The following is a 22,285-nucleotide window of genomic DNA, read 5'->3' as shown; positions in this document are numbered from 1 at the left end:
AAAATTATTCAAGTTCTTTGCCCATTTTTATTTTTTATTTATTTTTTATTTTTTAAAGATTTTATTTATTTATTTGACAGAGATAGAGACAGCCAGCGAGAGAGGGAACACAAGCAGAGGGAGTGGGAGAGGAAGAAACAGGCTCGTAGCAGAGGAGCCCGATGTGGGGCTCGATCCCATAACACCGGGATCACGCCCTGAGCCGAAGGCAGATGCTTAACCTCTGTGCCACCCAGGCGCCCCATCTTTGCCCATTTTTAAATTGGGCTGTTTATCTTTTTGTTGTGTTCTAAGCGTTCTTTATATATTCTGGATATTAGACTCCTCAGATATATGATTTGCAAATATTTTGTTCCATCTGTTGGCTGTCCTTTTACCTTCTTGATAGTGTCCTTTGATGCACAAAATTTTTATTTTTAATTAAGTCCAATTTATATAAATTTTTTCTTTTGTTGCTCATGCTTTTAGTATCATATCTAAGAAATCGCTTCCATCTGCAAGATCATGAAGATTTACCTTTATGTTTTCTTCTAAAAGTTTTATTATTTTAGTGCTTATATTCAGCTTTTTGATCCATTGTAGTTAATTTTTGTGTATGGTGTGAGGTAGGGAGCCAACTTTATTCTTTTGTATGGGAATATCCACTTTTCTAGCACCATTTGTTGAAGAAATCATTTCTCCTTATTGAATAGTCTTGGAACCCAGGTTGGAGCCATTTGGCTATAGTTGTATAGGTTCCTTTCCAGATCTTCAGTCCTTTTCTGTTGGTCTGGATGTCTGTCTTTATCTGTCTGCCAGAATCACACAGTTTTGATTAATGTAGCTTTGTAGTGGGTTTTGAAATCAGGAAGTGTGAGTCCTCCAACTTCATTCTTCTTGTTTGGGATGATTTGGCTGTTCAGGGATCATTGCAATTCCATATGAATTTGAGGATTGTCTTTTCCATTTTGTGCGGGGGGGAAGGCCATTGTAATTTTGAGAGAGATTGCATTGAGTTCATAGATTGCTTTAGAATAGTATTGATATCTTAATATTAAGTCTTCCAATCTGTAAACCTGGGATGTTTTTCCATTTATTTAGGGACCTTTAATTTCTCCCAGCAGTGTTTTGTAGTTTTCAGTGTTCAAGGCTTTCATTCCCTTGGTTACACGTACCCTAGGTAACACTCACCTGTTATTCAACGTAGTACTTGAAGTTCTAGCCACAGCAATCAGAGAACATAAAGAAATAAAAGGCATCCAAATTGGTAAGGAATACATAAAACTCTCATTATTTGCATACCTGATACTATATATAGAAACCCTAAAGACTCCACCAAAAAAACAACTACAACTGATAAATGAATTTGGTAAGGTCACAGGATATAAAAGCAATGTACAGAAATCTGTTGCATTTCTATACACTAATAATGAAGCAGCAGAAAGTGAAATTAAGTAAACAATCCCATTTACAGGTGCACCAAAAATAATAAAATAGACCTAGGAAGAAACTTAACCAAAGAGGTGAAAGACCTATACTCTGAAAACTATAAAACACTGATGAAAGAAATTGAAGATGACACAAGGAAATAGAAAGACATCCCATGCTCATGAGTTGGAAAAACAAATATTGTAAAATGTCTGTACTATCCAAAGCAATCTACAGATTTAATACAATCCTTATCAAAATACAAACAGCATTTTTCACAGAACTAGAACAAACAGTCCTAAAATTTGTATGGAACCACAAAGACCCTGAATAACCAAAGCGACATTGAAAAAGAAAAACAAATCTGGAGATATCACAATTCTAGATTTTAAGTTATATTACAAAGCAGTAGTAATTAAAACTACAGTACTGGCATAAAAATAAACACAGAGGTCGGTGGAATGGAACAGAAAACCCAGAGATAAGCCCACAATTATATGGTCAATTAATCTTCAACAAAGGAGGAGTGAATATACAATGGTAAAAAGACAGTCTCTTCAACAACTGGTGTTGGGAAAACTGGAGAGCTACACTCAGAAGAATGAACTGGACCACTTTCTTTCACCCTACACAAGAATAAACTCAAAATGGATTAAAGACCTACGTGTGAGACCTGAAACTACAAAAGTCCTATAAGAGAGTATAGGCAGTAACATCTCTGACATTGGCCTTAGCAACATGTCTCCTGAGGCAAGGGAAATAAACCAAAAATAAACTATTGGAATTACATCAAAATAAGAAGTTTCTGGACAGCGAAGGAAACAGCAAAACTGAAGGACAACCAACTGAATGGGAGAAGATACTTGCAAATGTTATACCCAATAAAGGGTTAGTATCCAAAATATATAAAGAACTTATACAACTCAACACCCCAAAAAACAAGTAATCTGATTGCAAAGGGGAGAAGACATGATCAGACACTTCTTCAAAGAAGACATCCAGATGGCCAACAGACACATGAAAAGATGCTCAGCATCACTAATCATCAGAGAAATGCAGATCAAAACCACAATGAGATATCACTTCACACCTGTCAGCACCTAAGATCAATAACACAAGAAACAACAAGTGTTGGGGCGCCTGGGTGGCACAGCGGTTAAGCGTCTGCCTTCGGCTCAGGGCGTGATCCCGGCGTTCTGGGATCGAGCCCCACATCAGGCTCCTCCGCTATGAGCCTGCTTCTTCCTCTCCCACTCCCCCTGCTTGTGTTCCCTCTCTCGCTGGCTGTCTCTATCTCTGTCGAATAAATAAAAATAAAAAAAACCTTTAAAAAAAAAAAAAGAAACAACAAGTGTTGGCAAGGAGGTAGAGAAAGGGGAATCCTCTTGCACTGTTGGTGGGAATGCAAACTGGTGCGGCCACTGTGGAAAACAGTATGGAGATTCCTCAAAAAATTAAAAATAGAACTACCCTACAAGCCAATAATTGCAGTAGTGGGTATTTACCTCCCCAAAGTGAAAACGTTAATTCAGAGGGTTACATGCACCCCAATCATTTACAATAGCCAAACTATCATTTACATCATTTGCAATAGCATCATTTACAACAGCCAAACTATGGAAGCAGCCCAGGTGTCCATCAACTGAGGAATGGATAAAGAAGAGGTGGTATATGTATAACAATGGAATATTATTCAGCCATAGAAAAGAATGAAATCTTGCCGTTTGCAATGACATGGAGGGAGCTGGAAAGAATAATGCTAAGCAAAATAAGTTAGAGAAAGACAAATACCAGGCCATCTCACTCATGTGGCATTTAAGGAACAAAACAAATGAGCAAAGGAAAAAAAGAGAGAGCAAGACAAACAGACTGTTAACTATAGAGAACAAACTGATGATTACCAGAGGGGACATGGGTGGGGAGATGGGGGAAGTAGGGAATAGGGATCAAAGAGCACACCTATCGTGATGAAAAAAAATAATAAAAATAAAATGGAAAAAATGTATCCTACATATTTTATTTCTTTTGGATGCTATTATGTAATGGAATTACTAGTTTCCTTTTTGGATCGTTCATTGCTAAGATATAGAAACACAACTGATTTTTGTCTATTGTTCTTGTACCCTACAACTTTGCAGAGCCATTTATTAGCTCTAGGTAGATTTTTTTGGATTTGTTATATATAAGATCATGTCATTGACAAATAGAGATCATTTTACTTCTTTATTTCTAATTTGCATTCCTTTAATTTCTTTTTCTTGCCTAACTGCTCTGGCTAGAACTTCCAGGACAGTGTTCTGTAGCAGTGGGGCAAGGGGGTATCCTTGGCTTGATTTTCATCTTAAAGAAAAAGTTTTTAGTCTCTCACCATTGAGTATGAAGTTAGCTGTGGATTTTTATAAGTGCCTTTTATCATGTTGAGAAAGGTCCTCCTAGTAAACTGTGTGATCATGAATGGGGATTGGATGTTGTCAAATGCTTTTTCTGTATCATTTGAGAGGATCCTGGGCTTTTTCCTTTGTTTTATTAATGTGATGTTTTATATTGATTAATTGTTGAAGCAGCCTTGCATTCCTGGGATGAATTCCACTTGGTCATGGTGAATAATCCTTTGAATAATGCAGTTAGATTTGGTTTCCTAGTTGTTTTTTTTTAGGATTTGGAGTGAGTTTTATAGCTCTGCTTTTAAATGTCATTATACTATATAAGAATACATTTTAAGAATGTAAGTTTTGAAATGAGAAATGACCTTTTTAAGAAAAAAGTTTGTATCAAAGACAAAAATAAAAATTAGTTGGAAATCAGCAGAAATTTAAAACTAATTTTTAAGATTTCAAAATGTAGCTGACTAGAGAGAAATAGTCAATAGAAGGTCTGTGTGAGGTTAATCCACGTAAAATGTTTCAGTAGTGCCTGACACTAGAACCCACACGTCAGTGTCCATCACATTGTCATTGTTAGGTGTATAGTTAAGCATAGGAGAGGTGCTTTCTTCCCCTCCTGCAATATTATTCCCCCTCAGCACTACGGTTCCCTTGTCTTACAGCCTCTGCCACGATGTCAGCCCCGGACATTAATCTTTGTGTCCTTCACAGTGCTTAGCACACAGTAGGTACTCAATGAATGCACTTTGGTGTTCAGTGTGGAAAGGACAGTGGGTGCCTCTGTGAGCAGCTTCTAACGAGAAAGAGCACAGACAAGGAGGGAGGAGACAGCAGAACAAGGGGTTGATTCATCAGGACCAATGGCTGGCCCTATCACTTATTGTCCAAATTGGAACACTTTGAGGGAGAAAAGAGAGTGCCAGGACCACAGGTGAAAACTCCCATTGTCCGGGAAGCCCTGGATAGGGTCACCAGGCTAACTTGGGTGTCACTGCCTCCTGGAAACAGTATTCTAAACAATAGGAGTAATCCCCACTGTGGACGGAGGGTGCTCAAAGACCAAGTGCTCTAATTCCTGCTGTGAGTACTTTCGAGCCGGACTATGCAGACATGCTGACTACACAGCCCCCAGCAAGCTACTGCCCTGTGGGGCCCACCGGTGCCCACACAGCAGGTATGATGCACCTTGTCCCCATGCACGAGCCCACTTGTTTGGGCCTTGCCTGGTCCAGGCTCCTGTGCACTGAGCCACCACTGGGAGTCACGGCTTTTGTCAGTGGATTCCCAATGTGCACCAGCACCTCCTTCCCTCGGTTCTGCGTTTGTCTTTTGTGCTCCAAGGGCTTCCTCCATTCTGGATTCCCAAGAGTCAGTAAGCCACCTGCTGGGCCCATTCTGAGTGTGGTTTTGGGCTTTAGGGTCCAGCCTCATCCTTAGACCCAAGATCCACAACTGTCTTGTCTAATGCACCTTTCTCTGCCACTCTCTTGGGCCCATGTTGGGAACCTCAGGGACCTGTTGACATCATGTATAGCCATACATGCTGGGCCTTCCTTTGCCTGGGGCCACTGTGCTTTGTGGACCAGCTCAGCCGTGATTCCTGAGTCAGGGAGACCGGAGACCGTGAAAAGCACAATTTGGCACTCCAAGCGCTTTTGTCACAGGTTTCTCATTAGAATAACTTTTTGTTGTTCTTATCATGTACACAGAGTTTGCATTTTCCCCTAAAATACCTTAAATTGTGCTTACCAAACTGCCAGTTCCATCTGCCTTCCTGCACTTCAGCACAGCCTCATCAGATGTCCCTACAGAGCCTTCCTAGCCTGAGCTGCTGCAAACTTGAAGACTTCACTCCAGCCTCCTTCTGGGAAAGACAAGGGTGCTTCAGCCTAGACCCAGCACCAATCCCCCAACAACCTCAGCCCAGTGTCGGCCATCAGCACCCATCCCATTCAGACTAAAGATTGTTTAAATCACAGAGTCCTTCAGGAAAAGTAGAGGAATCACTTGTAACTTAAAAGTATATCTGCGGTTTTCCATTAGCACCATATTGGAGCCCTCTTGCCTTAATGGTTAAAATCAGACGAGCATCTGGGTGACAGCTACCTTCAAGCCATCATCAGGCCGAGAAGCACTGACCATCTGAGGGGGACTTTTATAGGATACCTGTGCTCCTGTTTTGAGGAGCCCAGTTAGGCTGATTCCTGACTTTCATCACACCTGTGGCTGGTCACCTGCTCACAGAATGCTTTGGAGAGATGTTAGGGTAGCATTTCTCAACCACTGGTGCAAATACACAACGCGACACTCCCAACTAGCGTGTTTGTGCCTACTTTCTCCTTTCTTTGTGTTGCAGTGTATCTGAAAGTATAAAGAACACATGTCTTTGGTGACACATGTGCTGTCAGCTGTCAGATCTACAACTCAGAAAAACTCGTTTCAGTCCTCCCTTAAGAGTATTAGTTGTTTGTCTGTTGGACACATGTGTGAGAAAGGTGAGGGAGGCCAGGTGTGCTGCCGGAAGAGGCCGGCAAAGCAGCTGGACTCAGACAAAAGGGAACTTAACTGTGGTTTTGCGGGTGGCTAGTTTGACTGAGTTTCACAGTGATGTGAACAAAAAAAAAAAAAAAGACAACACAAAACTTAGAGGGAAGAGGTAAGTTTTTATCTTTATACATGAAGAGCCACACACCTAGTTGAGCAGACACATTTCAGGAGCACTTTTCTTTCCTGCCAAAGGGTTTTCCAAATAGATTAAGAGGCAAAAATGGCTATTATCACATTCCCCTAAAGTAGGGTTCAGGCCTGTCTGCATGGCCTCGTGGCTCGCTCATGCTCTGCTGTGGATCGGGGCTCAACGCCAAACTCCCTGCAGAAAGGTCAAGTTTGGTGTAATTAGGATGGCTGGAGGTTTTCAGGTTGGCATAATTTTTCTGGTCTTGCCACAGTGTAGAGTGAACAAACGCTTTCTTCCACCTGAAGTCACATTTCAGCATGAGGAAACCAATTTGCACTGACTGAGGTCAACGTCACTCTTACACACTTTTAATCAAGTGCCTTCAGAGAGCTAAATTCAGCCAAAATGTCTCAAAAGCCAACATTTTGTTGTCAGTTTCTATTAAATAAAAAGCTTTCTAGTTCTGTGCTCTCACCCTTGTGGAATAACTGCTGAATTAGATTCCTCTTTTACAAATGAAGAAACCAGAGGTGCAGAAATCTGGGAGGCTTTGTGATACACCCCAGGCAATGTAGAACCCGGCTGACATTGAGAGGTGCTGTCCCCCTGACCCTGCTCTCGCTATGCGCCCCAGGACGGAGCTCACCGCCTCTTCACCAGCACCTGCCCATGGGCCCCTGCACCCCTTCCTGGAGCCTTGCCTCCCTCCTGCCCATCCTTCCTTCTGCTTCTCTGGGAGGGTTGCTTCCCCTCTATGCTGAGGGGAGGACTGTGTCTGCTTGAGCAATTACTGTGGGATCAGCAGGCAAGCAGCAGAGCTGGGGTCACTCCTTGGTCCCTGTGGGTGTGATGGGCTCCTGACCAAGGGCAAGCCTTGGTCTGGGACCTTGTGTTTGCAGCTGCTTCTGCCTTGGCAATGACCAAGTGAACTCGTGACCTATGGCAAGCACCGTGTTGAGCTTCCTGTGTACACCCATAACCACCTAACAGATGCCAGAGTGAGGTGCATTCTAAGAAGTGCACAGCTCCCAAGTTAGGGAGTTCCCTGGTTGTATATTAGGCTATTAAATGCAAAAAAAAGGTTAATGAGAACTTAAAATGACTGCTTTTCGACATATTCCAAGCTCTTGACCATGAGTAGAAATTAATAACCACCCCCCCCCAAAGACAGAGGCTCTGGGTTCCACCCTCCGTGGCAGGCTGAGACCTTTGACTGCAGGCCTCAAAGCGCACATGGAATAAAGATGTTCCTGCAAAAGCCACTGACAATTAGTTGGAACTTGAGTGTTGAATCAGAAAATGGTGGTGTCCACAAAGCCTCTACTCTGGCACCCTCGCCCAGAAATGTGGCTGTGCTGGAGCCAGGGTCCATGCAACTCAGGGAAGGAGGGTGGGGGCTGCCCCTTCGTCCACCCACTCATGCCCCTTGGCTGCCTTGCAGGACTTCCTTCCTTGAGGGTAGGAAAGGTAGGAAAGTCAGCAGAATTTCTTGACGGGCCAGACAGTAATCCTAGAGGCTCTGAAGGACTGTATGGTCTCAGTCCGATACTCAGCTCTGCCTTTGTGGCACAAAAGCAGCCATACGCAATACATAGAACAAGGGTGGCTGTGTTCCACTGAAACTTTACTTATGGGCACTGAAATGTGAATTTCGTATAATTTCCACGTCTGAACTAGTGTTCTTCCTTTGTGTTTTTTTCCAACTTAGGGGTCGCTGACCTCTAAGTATTGCAGAGACCAGCAGGGTCAGAGGAGCTGGGGTGACACCAGGGTGCCCCCACACCTCCAGGTGAAATCCTGGGGGCTCCTACTGGTGCCTAGAGGCCGAAGAGGCAGCTTTTCCAAAGAACACCCAGTGGAAGATTCTGAGTGTGTCTGGTGGAGGGAGATTCTCCAGAAGATAAAACCCCATCAGTTCAAGGCAGATTCTGACATCAGGCCCCCATAGGTTGGACAGAACGGCTAGTGATGTAAGTGCATAATGAACGTGGACCTTCAGGACTGGGTGGTTATGCCGGTCGTAGGAGTCACACGTGCAAACGTGGCATACACTGTGAAGTGCCATCTCCTTTACCACCACTGTGGTTGTTGTGGCTTCACAGCGTGGAGGTTTGGTGGCCATAGAGCAGGCAGCCCTGCTGGCTGCCTGGGAGCCAAGGTGCACAGCACTCCTGTGCCCTGGTTCAGCGGCAAGTCCGTGCAAGTGGGTCCAAGGGGAAACGGTCCAGCCCCATTCAGCCGCAGCAGCCGGGGGCCATGACACCTCCGTGATCCGGCAGCTAACTTGGTTTCCTCACCTCTGAAGGAAGGCCCTCTGATACTCCTTTTGTTTCTGAAGCTCTGGGGAGGATTGGTTTTACTTGTGATTGTTTAATATCAAGCCCTAGATGGAAAGCAGGTGCCTCACAACATGATTAAAATGGGAGAATGAGATCCTCCTGGAGCAGAAAAGGGATCATGTTGAAAAAAGGACTCTAGCTTCTGAGCTGGGGACATTCCAGCCGGAGGGCTGAAGGCATGATTCGACAGGGCAGGTGAGGCTGCCTGTGGCTCAGCCTCAGGAGGAGAGCCCCTGGCAGGCCCTACTGGACACACACCTGCCACGGGCCAGATCCTCTCCTGAGGTCCCTGCCCTTAATCCTCACTGTCACCTGAGAGCTCCTCCCATGTAACGGTCGAGGAAGTGGCGGCCCAGAGCAGAGCGTAAGCAGGAAGCACAGGTCTGGCCCACCTCTGATGCAGGCAGGGACCCAGAGGCATGCCCGTCTGCCCCCACCGGTGGCTCGGTGGGCAGGGGTGGGAGGGAGGGTCTGGGATCTTCCTTCAGAACAGCCTTTCACCGACGGCACCTGCCAGTTCCATGTCCTTCAGTTCTGACGCACACTACATCAGTCTGGGAAGCTGGAACAAGCAGGAAGAACATAAAGTCAGTTTTGAAAAGGTGTTGGTGAAGCATAAGCCACCTGGGAAGTTCTCGCTCTAGGTGGATCGGGCGTCTGAGGGGGAGGAAGAGAAAGAAGGTGGCATTGCAGCCTCAATCCACTCATAACTTGAGTGAAGCTGTCCTGGCAGCCATCCCAGCAGCGTTCTGAGCACAGAGCTACAGAGGAGAGCCGTCCCAACATGCCTGCCAGCAGAGACTGTCGCTGTACGGGGTATTCAGTGCTGTTAAGGGATTTCCACTGCCAATAGTGCTCAGCACCCACGATCCACTGTGATGCGAACACCAGCTTTAGAATTGCTGAAGTCAGATGACCACGTGTTTCATGTTTTGTTGGTAACTTGTGTGTAAATTCAAAGAAAGCATTTTCAGGGTGTGTTTGGAACAGCCTGGAACACTCCTGGAGATATAGCTGAGATTAAGATATACCAAATGCACCCGGGAGCTATGGAGCCACGGAGATGGAGCCCCAAGGTTCTGCTCCATCCGCACCCTGTGGGGCTCGGTGTCCCTGGGAGGCATCTGAGAACCAGCTCCTGCTCAGGGTGCACAACCTGCCTGCAGGCAGCTCAGGCCCTCCGGTGCATTACAGGACACCTGTCCAGGAGGGCCCCTGGACAGAGGCGGTAACCCATGCCAAGGTGTGTGCTGTGGCTGCCGTGGGCGGGGGGGGGCAAAGACCCTGAGTTGGGGTATCCCCTGGATCCATTTACCAGGCCCTGGGGGGTGTCATTCAGGATGTGCACATAATGCTGCATCACCAACGACCCCCCACATCTCAGTGGTCAGCACAGTGATGACCCGCTCGTGCCCCATGCCCATCGTGGTCATCATGTCAGTTTTACTCTGGGGTCCAGTCTCGTGGAAGAGCCTCTCTGGGTGTTGTTACCCAACTTGTGGCAGAGGGAAAGGTAGTGTGTTGGAGCACATGCTGCCTCAGAAAGCCTCTGTCAGAACCCATATCGGCCACTGCCACCATATTTCTTTGTCACATGGCCATGCCTGATGCCGATGGACAGGGACGTGCCATCCTCCCCAGGGAGGCCGGGATTCCGAGAACGACAGCCCATCATAGAAGGGTTGCTCTGTTTTATGTCAACTCAGTACCTTCTGGGTTGCAGGCAGGTGTTTCCCCTGCCCACCATCATGGAGAACAAGTGTTCCTCAGGAGGTCTTTTCCCCATAAATGAAGCATGATTTTAGATCCCAAATGTATTTGTGCTGAACATTTCCCTGCCTCTCTTCTAAAGATCCTGTAGACATTTCGTGATGTAACTCAACTCCGTGAATGCGCTGGGGAGACCACATGGTGCACAGGCCAGAGGCAGACCCCAGTTTTGGAGACACACAGCCAGAGGGCAATTACGTGCTAAGTGTGCAGTTCTAAGCTTGAGAAAGAAGGCTCACCTGGGTTAGGAAGGCCAAGGAGTGTCCGTGGAGGGTGTGAGGTGAGCTGCAATGGCCCAGGGATCAGAGCCTGGGGAGCACTGGTCCGGGAGAGAAGCCCCAGCCCTCAGGTGGCAGACATAGCCTGGGCTCAGGAAAGGCCCAGAAGTGGTGGCCAGGGTCACCAGTGGGGTCAGGCAGAGGGTTAGCTGGAGATGCTGGCCCATATGGAGGCATACACAGACCAGGTGTAGACAGGCTGGATGATGGGGCTAGGCTTTCTGGACAGGATTTCTTTGATTCAAAGGTGGTTCCTGGGTCTGTACACACAGGAAACCAGAGATAGCCATCGGCACCCTTCAGGAAGGAGGCCCTTATAAACAGGGCCTGAGTGGCTGTAACCAGGTCGGTTGCTGAGAGCAAGCCTCCTGGGGAGTGTGGGTTTCACACCCGGCCCCCACAAGGCTGAGAAAGTAGCTATTGATGGAAAGTGGGGCAGGGATAGGCCTGACATGGGTGCCCCTCCTGTCCCAGGGCCCATTTGGAGGGGCTGTAGGAACAGCTCTGGTGTCTCACAGTGGGTACCTGCTGGCACTTGTACATCCTGACTTCCATTTATAAAATCTGGCAGAGGCCACAGTGGTAAGTATAAAGGCCACCCTGACATTCTGGATGGAAGTACCTGGGTGGGGGGCACCCCTGTGTCCCCCACTGCATCCAGCCACCCCAGCCTTGCCACCCAGATCATGTCCACAGCCCTTGTTCTCTTTGGACCAGCGTGAGTGCCTGTCGATTTTCAGAATGAGACGGTGTGACTGGGTCCCAGAGAAGCCCCCAGCCTGGCTAACGGTGGGCAGAAAGGGCGGTGCTGCCTAACCACAGCTGCTCAGTCTTCTCCTACCCCAACCAAGACATCATCCCAAGTACTCTGCAGTCTTGTCCTCCTACACATGCCCCAACGTACCCAGGGTGCAGCGGTCCAAGTGCAGAGGGATCACCCACGAGACTGGGCAGTGGGCTCCTTTGATTATTGGGAGTAGTTGCAGGGAAGCTGTCTCTGGTGTGGCTGTGCTGAAGCCTTTGATGTTCCAGCACTTTCTATCCCCGTTGGGACATGAGGGGGTCAGCCGCCAGCTCACGACTATGCAAGGAGGGTGGGGTGAGGGTCTCGGAGCCCAGTTTGTCCACTGCCTGCTCGGGCATCCTGCTATCTAGCAGTCTTTCGTCTTGGGCTGCCCTTCCCTAGGAGGCAGGGTTGGTACCTGCAGTAAGTCCCTGAACCTTCCGGGTGGGTAAAAGGATCCTGATATCCAGGCCCACCCACCCTGCCAGCAGTTGCTCCAACAGCTCTGTAGCTCTGCCTTCCATCGTCTTTAGGGAAGTTGTACTTGAGTTAAAATGTGAGCATTGATGGTCAGTCTTTGCCAGGCCAGCCTCGGCCCAGTCCCTCCAGCCTGCTGGGCCCTGGACAGGGCACCCCTACTGTTTCCTTGTCCTATTCATCAGCTGGTCTTCTCCTTTAGCTCAGCACTTTCATTGAAACAAGAAGAAATTACCTTTGCTTTGACATTTAGCTTGTTACCTGTTTCCTGGGAGGAAGAAGCAGGCTGTTTCCAGCTGATGCGTGTTTCAAAACCAAGCATTCAGGTGTCCTTCTGGTATCCCTGAGACCGGCCCCCCATAGGATGGGCACAGAAGGGCCTGTGGACCCCTAGCCTCTATCTTCTCATCTCCAGCATGTGTGAGGCCTGGAGGGTTGCAGGGAGGGCCCCTGAGCTGAGGCTGGGTCATCTCCTGTGGGCTAGGTGCCAGGAGGAACATGCTTACTCATGGAGGGTACAGGCATTGTGAGAGACAAGGTTCTAGCCTTTAAAATTTACCCTTCTTTCAATAAAGTTTAACCTAAAGTTAATTGGGAAAATAAATCCTTCATTGGAGAGTAGATCCCTAAAATGTTTCTCCAGACGTAAAAATTTTCTGTTGTTAAAATTCAAAGGCAGTCTTGCAATTGGCCAAATAACGACACACTGATTCACAGTTCAGCAAAATGGTAATTAAGTGCTTTGTACGAGTACTATTTCACCAATCCACTAAAATACGTGTGCAGAGAATTGCATTCTAAGCCACGGTAAGATTCAGGAACAAGTAGACGGGTGAAGGTCCCAGTTTTGAAGTCAGCCCAAATCCATGTGTGTGTGCCTTTGGTTGAAACGGGAATGCTGAATTACATAAGAGAATAAATCAGTCCTTAACCATCAACAAGTAATGACATCTGCCTCTGTCTGCTCTCTTCCCTCCTATTTCTACACATCCCGATGGTACGCCAGATTTGGTGAAGGGTGAGACACAACTTACAGAGAGCAGGCCCAGGCTGAATGGGCCAGAAGTGCCGCACAGATATTCTCCCTGATGCTGCGGCTACTCCCTTCTCTTCCTGGGCAACCAAAGGCCAAGGAACTATTTTAAGGATTTGCCTCTAATATTTCTCTTGGCTCACCACCAATCTACCCCCTAGCACACACCTTCAGATGCCTTCACACACTGGCATTCAACACATTTTCCCTCACATACACACTTCACACAGACACTTTCCCTCACACACGCTTTCTCTGGCACATACACACTGTCCTTCTCACGTACACTTTCCCTCGCACATAGTTTCTCTTACACACACACTTTCCCTCACACACATACTTTCCCTGACATACACTTTCCCTCACATACACTTTCTCACACATGCATACTTTCCCTTACACACACACTTTCCTTCACACACACGTTTCTCTCATATGCACTTTCCCTCACACATAGTTTCTCTCACACACACACTTTCCCTCACACACATACTTTCCCTGACACACTTTCCTTCACACACACTTTTCTCTCATATGCACTTTCCCTCACACACACTTTCCCTCACACTTTCTCTCTCACACACACTTTCCCTCACATGTATACTTTCCCTCACACACACACCCAGCTCTGTACACACCTTTTCCTTCACATACACAAGCTGTAACACATACACGTTCAACTTAGGAAGCATCAGGAAAGAAAATGTTACACATTTTCAAACATTCAAGATGATTGAACTTTACCCTTTAAGATACCAAGATAGTGTTCTCTTTTTAAGGCTTTCTTATGGAAATCTTTCTAAAATATACTATGTTCTTACCTGTTTTCTTAAGCTGAATTGAATATATTCAGGTAACTTGATTTTGTTGTAATGTGATAATTCTGCCTCTCTGCTGTCAGGGTCATATATATCTGCCTCCTCCTAATATAATTTGTGTCTTTTGAAAGAACTAAATTGTTAGAGTTTTGTGCAAGTGGGAATGGTTGGCCTGTACCATGCATATGCCACAGTGCTGAGCCTGGGATGGCCCTTCAGGCTGTGCCCACCCCTGGTCCTGCAGTCTGCTTATTCGTCAGACCCTCTCTTCCTAAAAGCAAGAACGGGTACCATCTGCAGAATGATTGGGGAGCTTGTGAGGCAGTGGCCCTGAGTGCAGCATCATGCTCTGCTTTTCCTGGTCATGAAGTGCCCAGAGAAGGGGTGACAGCCAGGAAGGGGCTGTGCAGACAGTTACTTAGGGCACATTACCATAGAAGAGGCTAGACAATATGTTCCCTCTGGCTTGCCCAAGGCTTCCTCAACTTACTTGACCTGGGAAGTGGCCTCTGGGCATGCAGACAGCTTCCCCTGGGCAGCTCTTACCTGGACTAGGATCTGGGTGGGGATGGTGCCAAGGGAGTAGGAGCTGGTGGAGGGATGCCCTTCAGGCCAAGAGTTGGAGCCTCACTCAGTCACAACAGGAATCAAAGGGCAGAGAAGGGGCCAGGGAAGCTGTGAGATTCCAGAGATCTCAGCAAGTATTGCCTGTCTCTTCCTCACATTGGACAGTTTTCAGAAGATGAATGCGTGAGGTGGAGGCCAGGAGACCGGCTGGGAGGCTGCTGACCACAGCTGGACGTGAGAATCAGGACCCAGCTGTGGGTCTGGAGGAGGAGTCCGTCTGGACTTGGGTATCTACAGCAGGAGGACAGCTGGACGTGAGAATCAGGACCCAGCTGTGGGTCTGGAGGAGGAGTCCGTCTGGACTTGGGTATCTGTACAGCAGGAGGACATCTCTCCCGGGGAGGAAGAAGTTTCACTTCTTCGGAAGTAGGTCATTAAAGACATGCCCTTCCACTTTTGCCAGTTCCTTGTATCAAAATTAAGTCTTTGCTTTAGATCTTTTTGAGGAACACCCTATTTCATCCTATTTGGAGCATGATTCTTCCCCTGGCTCCACACCACCGTTCTTCTCATGGACTGGATGTTCACTGGTGATTTGAGTTTTTAGACATCAGACCACCTTGGCATTTTCTAGACAAATCAGTATTTAGATAATTCTTAATGAGCGAGTGGCCCTATCTGGCGGGGAGACACAGGCATATGGAAGGAGGGGAGCAGACAAACATGGGAAGCCTTTGTGGGCATGAGAGGTCCGGAGGGTATCTAACCCATGCCTCACCACACTGATGCAGCGGTGGGAGCTTCCGCTGGCGAGCTCACTGCAGCATGCACCTCTCCGATCACTGCGCGGCCTGGCCCCTCCGTCAGGACAGATGGCCTGAGTCCTTAGCCACTTCAGTCCCAGGGGATTCACTGTTTTATTTTCAATTTCTTTGGGAAATTATCTGTATCATGAACTGTTCAAAGGAGTCTCAGATGTCCCTTTAAGAATCGATTTCACAATTTTAACCTCTTTGACTTTTAACTGTTATTGTAGCCTTCCTTGCATTTTTTTTCTGCAAACAAATGAACCCAGTGGTATTTCCTCAGGAAATGTTACATCTAAAAATAACATTAAGCGTCTTTTAAACTAAAAGCAGTCTGTCTTTACATAAAATTTTGTTGCATGAAAACATGAAGAGTAAATCAGGTATCAAGGATACTGTTTTCAGAATGACCAAATGGGTACAATTCTGTGGTTTTGATAAAGGATGCCCTAATGGTTTTTTTTAAATATTTAAAAAATTATCAATACAATTAAAATGTATTTGCTGTGGGTGAAGTTTTCTGAGTATTAAGTTATGTGCGGACCGGTTCTGTCCTTGACACAGGGGCCTCCCCCATTCCCTGCAGACCCAGGAGGGCCAGGGAGGGGGGACCAGGGAAGGGGAAGGCCCCCTGAGAAATTCCACATGCTCCACAGATAATCCCAAAATATAGCATTTCAGGTGCACATTTCAGAATTTGATGGGGTGGAACTTGGTTGTGCCTCATGTGACAGCAGCAACACCCTCAACTTACAAAGTGTTATTTAGGGTTCCCCTTAGAGGCATAGGGGTCAGATCTACCTAATGCAGCCATGGGCGCTTCCTCAGTATGCTTCTGCTGTGTGACGTGTGAAGGACCAGGAGATGGCACAAAGAGGAGTCCCCCACTATGCTGAGGATTTGCCGGTACCTTCCTATTACACAAAGACAACTCAAATACCCAGATATAAGACAGAGCCCGAAAAGTGGCCTCTTACATAGCCAGCCTGCGGAAAGTGTCCTCTGCACCTGTCTTAATTGATGTCTTAAATTACCTAATCCTCTCTTGCCTTTCAGGATCTGGAATCCCTTGACATGTATATCCAGAACACACTGTCTGCCCTCTACCCACCTTTTGAGGCCACGGCAGCCACTGTACTCTGGCAGCTGTTCAGCGTGGCAGAGAGACTCCATGGTGGGGATGGGCTGCGCTGCCTCACTGACTTCCTCATTCCAGCCAAGAGGGCCCTACAGCACCTGCAGCAGGAAGCCTGTGTGAGTATGTGCCCCGCAGGGGCCAAAACCTGTGTGGAACCCTCCTCTCAGGGGACAGAGCCTGTGTGATGATGTTCCCTGCAGAAGGAAGCCTGTGAGACCCTCCCAGGCAGGTAACCCCTTCCTGCCCTTGACTGTAGGGAAGACAGGCAGTGTTACTTGGTACCTGGAAAATATTTAAGCTGAGCACATGGAATTCTAGGTCCAGGGAAATACACAGTGATAGAGGCAAAGGAGAACATATTAAACCAGTAATTAAAGCAGAAATAATTCAAGTGAGCATTTGTTGTTTTCTTTCTGAAAGGAAGCTGTGCGATTAACCTCAGCCGTTTTTCTTAGAGTTTAATCACAGAAGTGGAGAGATCTTTCTACTCCACTCCAGTTTTGGGGTCCATCAGGGGACTGGCTCAGCTCTTGTCCTCTGGCTTCTGGCTCCTTTTTTCCCTAGTCCCAAATGATGAGTGAAATAAGGCTCTGTGCTCCAGAAACAGGCTTCTCAGGCCTCCCAGGAGTACAGCCCACTCTGCCCACAGGTATCCATTCTGGTTCTCCCAGTGAACTTTCACCAGAGTCTTTAAAACCATCATAATAAATTTCCTAGGTGTTCAGTTTGTTTCTGGCAGTTTTTCCCGAGTGGCATTGCATTGTATGGAAATACCGCAGTGTGTTCATTTTTCATGGATTGATAGACGTTTGGGTTGCTTCTAGGTTTAGAATATTATGTGTAAAATTGCTATACGCATTTGCATGCAAGAGTCTGTATGGGCTTGTTTTCTTGGGTAAAAAGCTAGAATAGCTAGAAGTGTGATCACTGGGCCACTTCCAAACTCTTTTCCAAGTGGCTGTGCCATCGTGCACACCCATCAGCCCCTTTGGAGACCTCTAGTTGCTTGGCTTCCTCACCAACACCTGCTAGTATCAGCCTCCTTCATTCTAGCCATTCTATTACATGTGCAGTGCTGTCACATGTAATGTCACCTGTAATGTTGGGGTATTAGTTTGCACCTCTGTAATAACTACAGATGTGAAGTATTTTCCTGGACTTATTTGCCTTTCATATACCCTCCTTGTGATGTGTCAATTCTAATCTTTTATCCGTTCTTAAAAATTGGATTATCATTTTCCTTTTATTTCATTAAAATAACTCAATTTTTTTTAAATATCTGATCAGATAATTCCAAATTTATAAGGCTACAAAAGCAAATTTTTGTCTGTAAAGGCCAGGACTGGGGTAAGGCAGGTAAGGCACATGGCGTAAAATTTAAGGAGGGCACTCACTGACAGATTTCTGTGATGCCTTCTTATTGAGTTCTAAGAGTTCTTTATATATTTTGGATAAAAGTTCTTTATCATATATATGGTTTGCAAATATTTTCTCCCAATCTGTGGCTTACCTTTTCATTTCCTTAATATTGTTTTAGGAAGAGTCAAAGTGCTTAATTTTGATGAAGTTCTCTATTTTTTTTTATTTTGTTTTCCATGTCCTAAGGACTTTACTTTTAGACCTAAGATCCATTTCGAATTAATTTTTGTATATGGTGTGAGGTAAGCATCAGATTTGTTTGTCTTTGCATATGTCTATCCACCTGCCCCAGCACCATTTGTTGAAAAGGCCATCTTTTCTCCATTGAGACTCACCCAGGCAACTTTGTTGAAAATGAATTGTCAGTACAAGTGTGAATCTGTTTCTAGACTCTGCTCTGTTCCATTGATCTATAGGTCTCTCTTTCCTCCAGTACCATGGTTTTGATTACTGACCCCTTATGGTGAGTCCTGAAATGAGCTGGTGTGAGGCCTCCAGTTTTGTTCTTCTTTTTCAAAATTATGTAGTTATTCCGATTTCTTTGCATATCTATATAAAATTGAGGATCAGTTAACTTATACAAAGCATCCTAGGAGTTTTGATTAAGATTGCTTTAAAGCCATAGATCAATTTGGAGGAAAAAGATCTTGGGATATCTTTTTTGTAGGTTATTTTCAAGGCAATCTTAAAACTAATGACAGCCAAGTTGTAGGTATGTTGCAGTGAGCTGCTGGAAAGATTCGTGGCTTGATCTTACAAAGTAAGATCTTGAGCCGTGTGCCAGGGTGTGCAGTGCCAGCAGCTGCCTCAGCATGCTGGGCACCCCACACGAGGAGGTGGTCAGGTACCAGTGGCACCGCTCATGAGACCTCCTGGCGTTGGAGTAAATCAACTGAGAAGACAGTTTGCAGAACTTAACCCTCACCGTTTCAAAGTGCTGTGCCACACACTACTTGTTCCAAAAAGAGTCATGAAATGCAGTGGACATGAGTATCACTATGTGTCAAAGGAAACATTTGAAATCCTCGCGTATAGTCACAGGATGCTCGAATTGTTGAGTACGGAGGTCACCTGCGTGGTACCAATTGGATGCTGTTCAAACAGTCCTTAATGAAGGAAAGATCTATGTCGTGGACTTAGAGCCTCAGGGTATTCAAGTGGCTCGAGCCCACAAACTGAAGCCCTATTCATATTTATAAAGCCATCTTGGAAAAATGCCAAGATCATTACAGGCTACTTTGTGGACCTGAAGTTCAAGGATGAGGATCTGTAAGAGATGGAGAATTTAGCTCAGAAAGTGGAGACAGAGTTTGGCTAGTTTTTTGATCATGTGATTGTGAATGACACTTGCAAGACACATGTGCCCCACTGTCTACAGTTGAGAAGGCTCAGGAGGGGCCTCAGTGGGAACCAGCAGCGTGGGTTTCCTCTCTGACACTGAGCCTTAAGAAAGCCTCCTGCTTAGTGCTAGAGTTTTAACGATGTTCATCTGTTACAGAGCTCTGGAATAACAGCTGCAATCTAAAACAGCAGTATTTGCCCCATTATAATATGTGCAACTTTAAAAGGAGTGCAGTTTATTAATTAATCTTATCCGAAAAAATATTTGCTTTGTATTTATGTAGAGTTATCCTTGGCTTTCAGGGGAAAAAATAATTTCCTTTACCTCAAATGCAGCAATGGTAAGAGTAGAAACAATGTTAAGCCTTTCATAGATTTTGTATGGTCTTTGTACGATTCAGATAAAAGAGCTTCCCTAAATAAAATAAGTAGTATTTAATTTCAAAACAAAGGTAAGATCTTTATTAATCGATGCCTTTTATTACTCCATTGATACTGTAGTAGGGCTTTTAAAAAAACTACCACTGGACTACTTTGATTTATTAAATTCTTTGAATGTCTTTTATTTTTTTTTTAAGATTTTATTTATTTATTTCACAGAGAGAGGGAAAGAGAATTCAAGTAGGGGGAGCAGTAGTGGGAGAGGGAGAAGCAGACTCCCCGCTGAGCAGGGAGCCCAATGCGGGACTCGATCCCAGGACCCTGGGATCATGACCTGAGCCGAAGGCAGATGCTTAACTGACTGAGCCCCACAGGCGCCCTCTTTGAATGTCTTCTAGCTAGAAGGACCATGGTAGAGAAATGACCAAGGATGTCCTAGATTTGATTCTTTGTATGAAGTACACAGAGGGTATTTTCCTTTGTGATTATGTGCCTTTTGCACATTTAAAGGGTGTGGATAGGGGCGCCTGGGTGGCACAGAGGTTAAGCGTCTGCCTTTGGCTCAGGGCGTGATCCCGGCGTTATGGGATCGAGCCCCATATCAGGCTCCTCCGCTATGAGCCTGCTTCTTCCTCTCCCACTCCCCCTGCTTGTGTTCCCTCTCTTGCGGGCTGTCTCTATCTCTGTTGAATAAATAAATAAAATCTTTAAAAATAAATAAATAAATAAAGGATGTGGATAGGAAACAGGTAAACTGCAGCACAGGGAACACCTTTCAAAGGTGTGTATCGAAAAGCTATTTTGGCTAATGTTTTCCCTTCTTTCTTCTGTTAAGTTTCTTTTTTCCTTTCATTTTAATCATAAGTCATCCCCTTCCCACTTACAAAATTGCTTATTTTCTGAGAAAGCCATGTTAATAATACTACTCTTTAATATCAATCCATATTTACAAGTACATAATAAGAACAAAATAAAATGTAGGGATATCCTTACTAATTGCATATTAATGTTGCTTTTTACTTTTTAATAAAATTTGATCATCTGTATGACATAGGAGAAAATGGACTTATCTCAACAACTATGAATATAAACATATATTAGTTAATATAAATCAAGGCAGTTTTTATTTCTTTACCTGCTATTGTCAAAGTATGTGGTTTGAAGAGCATTACTAATCACATTAATTTTAAGATAAGTTGTCATGTTAACTTAAGATTCCAACAACCACCATTCTTCCCTCCCTTTGTAGATACAAGAAATGCTTAGAGTCACTCATCAGCTTATTCGTAACTTTCTTTCATCACAGTTTGGCTCAAAAAATGTCTGGGGAAGTTAAAAGTAATCAGAAAGATATAGAAATAGAATGTTTGCATGAAGGGGGGAAGCAAGGGCAGGGCATTACAATAAAGAAAATAAAATCAAATGGAAGTCAGAAGAGGAGGGAACAAACAAAACAACGGCATGGGGAATGAAAAGCACAACATATATAGTAACAGGATGAAAGCAAAGTTATTAAATGGTAACCCAGCAAAATTCTAACCAAAGATAACTGGTGTAACTGTATTCATAACAAAGTAAATATAGTAAAAGGCAAAATGCATCCTCAAGGCTGAAGTGGATAATTGAATAACAATGCTGGTAACAATCTGTAAACACCTAACAACATAGCCTGAAAGGTTTGGAGCACACACTGAGGGAATTACAAGGGGTAAACATAATCATAATGGGAGATCTCACCTCTCTCCAAAGCAAACAGATAAGCAGACCACATATTACTTAGGATATATGTCTGAAGACCTGATTTCTCTCTTCCACCCGTGGGCATGCGCAGTAATCTTAGAATGCACCTCCTTCCCAAGCACGCATGGAATGGTTTTCAAAATTTGGTAAAATTCTGGTCAACTTTTACAATTAGAGGATATACATTTACTTCAAGAGTGTATACAACTAGAGAATATTAGAGAACATACATTTTTCTTTGGCGTACTTGTGTATTTACTGAAATTGACCAGAACTGACCGTTAGTCATAAGGTGGCAATAAATACAAAAAATTGATATCCAAAGACTGCAGTGCAGTAAAACTACAAATCAATAATAACAACAACACCCTTACATTTGGAAAATTGTGCATGTACTCCTACATAGAGGAGGGGTCAGAGAATAACAAAGGGAATTGGCTCATGACAGGCGAGCCCTATGTCTAGGTAGGTGTAGAATTGTGTGAGACTTTTGCTCCTGCTAAAATCACCAGAAAACCCTACAGAGATGAAAACAATTCTACCTTCCTTTAAAGCCATCCAACAGCTGTGGATACACAAAGATCTAAGAGAACTGAATTATGGAGAGACAGCGAGAACACATGGGGCCAGTTGCTGGGACCACAGGGAGGACAGATGGAAGAGCCACCTGACAGGGAAGGACCACCAGTGCTCAGATGAGAAGAAATCGAACAGAAGAAACCTCAGGGCTGGTCTCACATTTAGGCCCTTAATCCGTTTTGAGTTTATTTTGGTGTATGGTAAAAGACAGTGGTCCAGTTTTCTATTTTGTTCCATTGATCTATGTGTCTGTTTTTGTGCCAGTACTGTACTGTTTTGATTATTACAGCTTTGTAATATAACTTGAAGTCTGGAATTCTATTACCTGCAGTTTTGTTTTTCTTTTT

General features: G+C 45.1%; 1 protein-coding gene across 13 annotated transcripts in view; it reads left to right on the top strand.

The window, feature by feature from the left end:
* Nucleotides 1–22,285, top strand: part of PLEKHG4B (pleckstrin homology and RhoGEF domain containing G4B) — an 83,078-nt gene that overhangs the window by 4,745 nt on the left and 56,048 nt on the right. For 11 of the 13 annotated variants that reach the window (XM_034657130.1, XM_034657135.1, XM_034657131.1 and 8 more), the window contains one exon: nt 16,397–16,594. In XM_034657130.1, coding sequence (XP_034513021.1) covers nt 16,397–16,594 — 198 coding nt within the window. Of the gene's footprint in view, nt 1–8,386; nt 8,439–16,205; nt 16,247–16,396; nt 16,595–22,285 lie in introns of those variants that run through there. The other 2 variants (XM_034657134.1, XM_019807398.2) reach the window with 2 other exon arrangements.

Source organism: Ailuropoda melanoleuca, chromosome 3 (assembly GCF_002007445.2).
Source record: "Ailuropoda melanoleuca isolate Jingjing chromosome 3, ASM200744v2, whole genome shotgun sequence".
Classification (NCBI taxonomy): Eukaryota; Metazoa; Chordata; class Mammalia; order Carnivora; family Ursidae; genus Ailuropoda; species Ailuropoda melanoleuca.
This window is presented reverse-complemented; position numbering and strand designations above follow the sequence as displayed.